A 7997-nucleotide genomic window follows, 5' to 3' on the forward strand; every position below is an offset into this window, starting at 1 on the left:
ATGCTCCAGAGCACTGTGTGTTTGCTCGGGTAAAGGGATACTACATTCCTTGTAATTAGCAAAATGCAATTCGTTCTCTTGAAGGGGAGGAGAGGGGGAGCCAGGAATCTCTTCCCAGCCTGCCTGCCTTGGTGCTAGGCTGCCCTCCCTTCACTGCTTCCTGGCTCTGCCTGAGGACTCGGAGGCGTGTCTACAGCCCAGTATAAAGTCAAAGAAGCTACAATTGTGCAGTCAGTCTAGAGTCTGAGTTAAAGAATGTGTTTCTGTACTTAACTGAGCATTTGACTAAAAAACAACCAGCTCTACCTATACATAACAGGAGCTCTGTTGCACTTAGAAAAAAAGCAAGCCTTGCCATTTTTTTTCTTGCTATTTTAAAGACATTTCATTATTTTTTTTATTTTATTTTTTTTTGGTAGTAGAAATATCTGCCGATTTGAAAACATAAATAAACAAACCTTTCAGCCGCCTGAAAAAAAGGAGTCCTTATATTTCTGTTCCTAAGGATATTCTTGCATTCATTTTTTTGAAAAAAAAAAAAAAGCAAACAAAAAACACATATATTTTGAGGCATCTATCCTCTCGATAAAGGACTGAAGAGTCTTGCACCTGCTTGTGGAGGGAAGGGGGGGGAGGGATCCCGGTCCGTATTCTTCAATCATGCCCTCTTGCCGTGGCATCTCAGTGACAGTCCTCCTGGCGCTCTGGGGCCTGTGTCTGAGCGATGAAGCCATCCGCTGCCCGCCCTGTTCCGAGGAGAAGCTAGCCCGCTGCAAGGCGCCGGTCGGGTGCGAGGAGACTGTGAGAGAGCCAGGCTGTGGGTGCTGCCCCACTTGCGCCCTGGCCAAGGGCAACTACTGTGGGGTGTACTCTCCCCGCTGCGGCTCCGGGATGCGCTGCTTCCCTCCCCCAGGGGTGGAGAAGCCCTTGCACTCCCTGATGCTTGGCCAGGGAATCTGCATGGCAGAATCGGAGCTCACACAGTTACAAGCCACGGGTAAGTCAGCTTCCATTGTCTTTTTATGTGACATTCTGTCGTGCAATGGTTTATTTTCATTAACACTCTTTCAGCACCCTGTAGTATCCTGGAGGGGCATCCCATAGGTTAGCATATAGAATATTGTATAGCATTCTGGACAATACAAGCTTAAATACCAAAGACGACCCTTTCAGACCATAGATTGGTTTACAAGTGTGACCTGGTGAATTGACCAACAAACTTATAACAGTCGTGGGTAGAAGCTTGCAGCCAACCAAATATTACTCTCAAGGCAGCTTCAAGAAACGTACCAATCAACAATGGCACTTGAGTTATTTGGGATTCCTTTACTGTAGTCACTACACCATTCTATAATTGACATGCTTTGTAAATGTTTTGAAAATCTTAAAGCACAAAAAAAAACAGCAACGACATATAGACAGCTTTGAGATATAACAGCATTGTACATCACCCATTTGGCAAACACTTTTACTCTGACAGAAGCATGATCTATCTTTCAGAAGCTCTTGTCAGTCCAAAGTCCCTATGTGATCAAGTTGGTTATCCTTATGTAATACTGATACATCAATGATTAAGCTTTGCAAAAGGTTTGCAGATGAACATAGCATGGGAAGTACAAAAACACTGTTTAAAAAGTGCCTGAACATCTGGACTCAGATCATAACATAAAAGTACATGTAGCATGTACATAGCCTTCAAAACTTCTTCTTCTTCTTCTTCTTCTTCTTCTTCTTCTTCTTCTTCTTCTTCTTCTTCTTTTATATTTCTGTGTGCAGAATGCTCCATTATTTTAACCTTAAACTAAAGCTGAACAGCTGATACTGGATTACTCTTGTTGTAAAATATGTGACATTAATTTGAGCTTAAACAAGAAAGCCAGCTTCTTACTGCACATGGTAAAGTTCATCTACACGGGAACCAAATTTGTAGTCTGAAGCAACCGAGAGAGTTTCTCGCGTCTCAGAAGCTAAAGCAGCCCTCTGTAAATGCAAAGTAAACATTTGCGCTCCCTATACAAGCCTCATCAGTGTAATTGACTGCAAACGACCTGTCATGTTTCAATGAGGCTCTTTACATAAATAAATCATCTCCGCCTACCTTACATCACATTAAATGAGGCTGAACCTTGCTATTTGCATTTTTTTTTTTTTTTTTTTTTTTGTAAATCTTGGCAACGGGCTGTATGGACCTACAGACTACTAGAAAAAAAAAGAAAGAAAAAACCTTTCCCTTGTTGTGGATCAGCCTTGGTTTATAGTGCTTTTTTATTATTTAGACTGCCTTGTTGTATACAGAAAGATCTTGCAAGTCTTGCTTTGAAGCGCAGAGGGCAGCGCTCACACGACAACGCTGTGAAACTGCAAAGCCAGTGCTGTGATCACATATTATAAACCATCTTTAATTTAGAGGGCGGTGTCGTATTTTGGAGAGTCGTTCAACGCTGGTTGTAACGGGACCACAGAGAAGTGGGTGGCATGGTCTAGTGATGTAAGCCACAAGCCGAAACATTTGTGCACTGTACTTGTGTTCCAGCCCTGTTCTAAATTGTTTCATTGAACCAATTAAACCTTTATCCAGACCCTGAAGTGGTTAACTATATTATTTTACCTGTTAAACCACGAGTGGAATTGTACCTCCAGGAACTGGATTGGTCATGCCTGACATAAATCACCTTTCCATGTTTTTTCTAGGATGGTTGATTCTGAGATACTGTAAAAGGTTGATCAAATGAACCTGTTATTATACATTTCTTAGGGCTTTTCTCTCAGGTTCCACTCCTGGTCTTTATTCTAACCCCATTCTAAAATGTTTAACTGAACTAAATAAATGTCCATCCAGACCCTGAAGTCATTAATTAGTTCATTTTACATGTTAAACCAGGAGTAGAATGGCCATCCAGGGCTATGATTGGACACTCCTGCTTTATAGTTACATTGAATGCCCAATATAGCACAACAGCACTCAACAGATGGTCCCAATATATATTTGAACTGGTGACTATTAAAACATGTTGATGGTCTAATTTAAGGCGCTCTAGTTATTTTGTTTTAAATTGATGCTCTACAGAGTGGCCAAGGCAGAGCTGTATTTTTGTGGTTGGTGGATTTTCCGTGGACAGCAGTCCAGTTAAACCGTCAGAGCAATATTGGTAGATAAAAAAAAAAAGGTTGCGGAATGAATGCAGCTTGTGTGGGTTCATGGTTGATGAGGTGAAGCCTAATGAATTAAACTGAATGCACAACACAGTACTGGCCAAAAACCCTGAGAGCTGTCTAAAGAAGCCAAGCTTGGTGCAATTTCAGACTTGTTCTGCACAGCAGGGTGTACCTTATCCCTTGCATTATGCATAGAGAAATCATATTTCTCATATCAGTTTTTTGTGGTTTGCAAACTTTTTTTAGGGGTGCATTTTTCCTGCCTGGAATGAAGATCTTTGAGACCATTTCATATCATTATCATTTACAAAGAATCTGGCTACTTCAAACAAATTGTATGCATATTGAATGCAACTTATATACAAATTGTATGCATACAAATAAAAAAGAACAAAACTGCATGTCCACAAAGTGTAAGTATGACTAATCCCTTCTACAAATTATTTGCCACAGATTTAAAAATGAACTTCTTTGTAATAATCCCAGTGGATAAAGTCCGGCTAAAGCCAGGTGTCCCTTTAAAAAAAAAAGACAGAAAAAATGTTATTGTTAGGAATCTTATCTATCTGTTTCGTGTGGGATAGGGTCACTTTTTAATAAGTAACTACAGTACTGGACACTTCTAAAAGTTAAAGGCCTTTGACTTTGAATTCATTTTAATGCATCGTTCCATAGGCTGGGCAGCACGAGAGAGACACTACACTGTGCATGCATAGAACTGAACATTTACATTTGCGCAATGCCTACGTACATTTGCCTGATTAGGTGCATTTACACACGTCAAACCATAAAGGTGGTGGTATAATATATAAAAAAAAGAACTTCAAAAGCATTGGTTTCTGTTGATGCCCGTTGCTTTATGTAAAGGCAGCATTATAACAGGGCTTTGATCCCTATGAGCTGGACTGGTCTGCATTGGTGGCTTTAGAGCTTTTAACCTCATCTCTTCTCATTGACTAGGGACACAATCTGTAATGGCAGGGCATCACACAACTCATGCAGATCCCTGTAGCCTGCTGCCCGCTGTCTGCAGTACAGAAAAGTCAGGCCCAGCCATCGATGCCAGATGTAATTAAAAATCCTGATAAAGGAGTTACTGTCCAGAGTTTTAACAATGTGGATGTTTTCCAGCAATGTCCTCTGACTTCTCTTCATGCAATGTCAGGGCAATGTGTACTGTCTCTGAAGTAGCAATATAAACATACAGTGCCAGGAATGAAAATGAAAGTTCCTCTAAGGTCAGCTTTAACACTCTGCACTCCAGAAAAGGGGGCAGCACTAGGTGTAGGCTGGCAAACGATTTCCAGTGTCCTAACAGCGGAGCAAAACGATAGCTACAACCATAGATGAGGTTACAGTCGTGCACTGTGTAGTGTGCATGGCTGAGCTAATAGCTAAGGCACGGGAGATGGTAAAAGTGGTTAGACTGTAGCTGTGGACAGTTTCTATGTTTCTATCTGACACCTGGACTGAAAGAGATTTTAAATCAGTCCTGTTATTTTTCATCAACGTAACGCTGTAACATCAAAGCCGATTAATTATAATAGGTAACACTTTAAATGAAGTGTCTCTAATTATTGTCTGTAATTATTGTGTAGTTACATCTCAGTTACAGTGTTACTAGGTGTAGTTACAATGTACTTATTGTGTAAATCTTTTTGCACAATATAGCCCTATCCCTTTTCCTAACCCCCTAACCCTAACCCTTTTCTGACGCAATTGTGTACTTATGTACATCGTGTAAAAAGATTTACAAGTACATTAAAACTATACATAATAACATTGTAATTATGTGTAAGTGCACATGTATTTAGTAACTACTATGTAAATACACATTAATTAGAGAAACTTAATGCCAAGTGTTACCTTGTAATTGTTTGGATGTCTGTTTGGGGTGTGGCATGGCAGAACGAGAGCTATCCATTCCAGAGATCCCTTTACAGCATGCAATATTGCAGTTGTATTACTTGCATGTGGAGAAGGTGGGTGGTAAGGGGTGGGGCTGAATAACCTCAAATGAACCCTCTCCCTCTCTACTCGGTCAGAGTCCAGCCTCCTTATCTCAGCAAGTTTGACCTTGGAAATAATAAAGAAAAGGAAAAAAATAACAAACATGCACAGGGGCCCTTCTTTCCATTTTCAACAAGCATGGGAACGGTCAGACTGTGCATAAGCTTCCAAATCACTCCATAACCAGTTAACTCTTTGAAGGCACTGTTATTAACTATAACAGTAATCACTTTTAACAAGGTGTATCTTTATTTAAATATCTTGCATGATACTCAGGGGAATAATATTAAATTAGCAACGTACACTCTCAGGGTTCTGTTAATCGTGCTGCCCAGTGGGTTCGAACATGTTCAGGAGAATGATCTTTTCCATATCAGCTCCCAAGGACATAGAATTGTTTCCATCACAGTATGAAGATGGAATTTGATCATCTTTTCTCTGTTTTTTTTTTAATTTAATTCTGTTCTTAGATCTCTGTATCAGGGTTGCCAGTTCAGTTTAAAGCTAGCAGAATTGGGCTTGCCCAAGCAGGCAGTCGCTTACAAATTGTCAAAAGTAAAACAAAAAATCATAACAAATGTTTGTGGACAATGCCTACATAAAAACTATAGATTCCTGGTCTCAGTGCGCTACACAAGACTATAACCTTCCATGCCTTATCAGCCTCAAACCCCTTCCCCGCTCCGCTTCTCGCAATGCTGTCGTGTCGAGTTGTGTCCCTTGCTGAATTTTGCACTACTTTGAGATACGCACAAGGCAAGTGTGACCAGAAATGGGCTTGGTTAGGGTTTCGCTTCTTTTGGGCTTCATTTGAAAAAAGAGGTTGCTGTTTATCTATCAGAAATCTGGCAACCTTGCTCTGTGTGCTGCCGAATAAGTTTGAAGCACACATGTTTTTCATTTTTATTTTTTTATTGTGTTGTAATTTTAATTCTTTTTATGCAATTGCAATTGTCATTTTACTGTTTTCCAGGACCCCCTTGTAAAAGAGGGATCAATCTCAATGGGCAGATCTCCTGGTTATAAATAAATAAATAAAAATATTAAGCCCAACTGTACATTCATTGGTCCCCTTAAGAGAACATTTTTTCAACAGAAAACTGAGGCCAACTAAACACTTTATATAATGCATATACTGTATACTGCATAGGGTACATACACAATTCATTCCAACAGGCTATTATGTCATGTGACCTCCGATCATTTTAATTACTAGTGAATGCCTTATTTATTGGAGTTAACCTAGCTCAATACAGCACAAGCAATGGTGTTGATGCTTGAATTTGAATTTTGTGACTTCATTGAAACGGAATCAGATAATTAGATGCGTTAAAGACTGGCAGTACAGTAGTAAGATTTAGGGGTTTCGTGCAAATGTTTGTTGCAATGTACAGCAACGGCCAAAAGTTTAGTATCACCTAGAATTTGTGGATAAAAAAAAAAAAAAAACAACTATACGAACAGAATTCAGATCTTTTATTCAACATCATGTAATCAAAGAAACTACAACAGGATATTGCGAAAGTCTACCAGAATCCATGATAGCAGTAGAGTATTTCATGTTAGATTTCGAAATATTAAATTTTTCCATACTTGTCTTTTTTTTGTGAAGTATCTGGAAAAGTACAAAAGTGGTGTTTAAGTCATACATTTACATAACATTATTCAACGGGTTTCATTCGACTTTATGAAGCAGAATGAGTTCATTCTATAGGGTGATGCAACACTTTTGGCCAGAGCTGTAGAACAAAATCTGCTCATAAATGAAGCTTAATGCCACAGGGTTCACTGAACACAGTAAGCAGCAGAGTTCAAATCTCTGGTGACGAGGGTTAATGTTTAACACTGGAAGCAAACAGATGCTGGTTTCCTCTTGGTGCCAGACTTATACCACAGGGCTTGGGTATCTGCCAGTTATGTTTTTCTAAGAAATGTAATAATAATTAAAATCATGACTTTTCACTTTACTTTCCAGTCAACAGCGTTCAATCCCTTGTTGTCCAATATGGCTTAACTGTACATTTACCTCGGGTGAACTTTCCATGGCTCCCCTCTGTGAGCTCAGATAGCTGAGATGGCTCTTTCAAATCAATGGCTCTGCGGGGCTAATTGCCCAGCTAACATGCAGCAGAATTGTAGTCGCAATGTAGCCCTCTGTGGAATCTAGTAACGCTTTACATTGAGTGCCTCTAATTACTGAGTATTTATTACTTGGTAAATACCTGTGTACTTACACATAATTACAATGTTATTATGCATAGTTACAATGCACTTAATGTGAGCTAGGTTTAGCTGGTTATAACCCTAAGCACCCCTAACCCTAACCCTTATCATGCAAAAATATATTTACATGTCTGTGTGTCACCAGTGCCTTCTCTTGTGTTTGTGCCCAGACTCGTAGTCCATGCACTGTTGCTGTCGTCTTCTGCAGGATATTTTAGCCTTCTTAAAGTAATAGAAGAAGCTCCTAATGCTCTTTTCACTGCATCAAGAGGACTGCTGACTGAATCAGTGCGGGAGATGGGAGTCGTGTGACTTAGCTTGCATTTATTATGCCCACCACTGCGGAACACTAGACCGCGCCACTGTCAAGAGAGCACATCTCGGTACAATGAATGGCAGGGGGTGGGTGTTCCGGTCATTATTAAGCTGCAACGTCTTCAGGTTTCTGGAGTACTCTTTTAAGGCTTTTTGATCTCTAGCTTATGCAGCAGGACAGGAATCTGTTTCTGTCTGAAAAAGCCCTGAAAGAAGTTGTATAGTTGTAGCGCTCTCAGTCTTTGTAAAAAGGTCCTGCCAACCTCGATAATAAAACATGATGCTGATTATAT

General features: G+C 39.9%; 1 protein-coding gene across 1 annotated transcript in view; it reads left to right on the forward strand.

Annotated features, from left to right (window-relative positions):
• Positions 1–224: 224 nt before the first annotated feature.
• Positions 225–7997, forward strand: part of LOC121324510 (insulin-like growth factor-binding protein 4) — a 23379-nt gene continuing 15606 nt past the window's right edge. The window contains exon 1 of the mRNA XM_041266488.1: positions 225–997. Coding sequence (XP_041122422.1) covers positions 661–997 — 337 coding nt within the window. The 5' untranslated portion in view covers positions 225–660. The remainder of the gene's footprint in view (positions 998–7997) is intronic.

Source organism: Polyodon spathula, chromosome 12 (assembly GCF_017654505.1).
Source record: "Polyodon spathula isolate WHYD16114869_AA chromosome 12, ASM1765450v1, whole genome shotgun sequence".
NCBI classification, from domain to species: Eukaryota; Metazoa; Chordata; class Actinopteri; order Acipenseriformes; family Polyodontidae; genus Polyodon; species Polyodon spathula.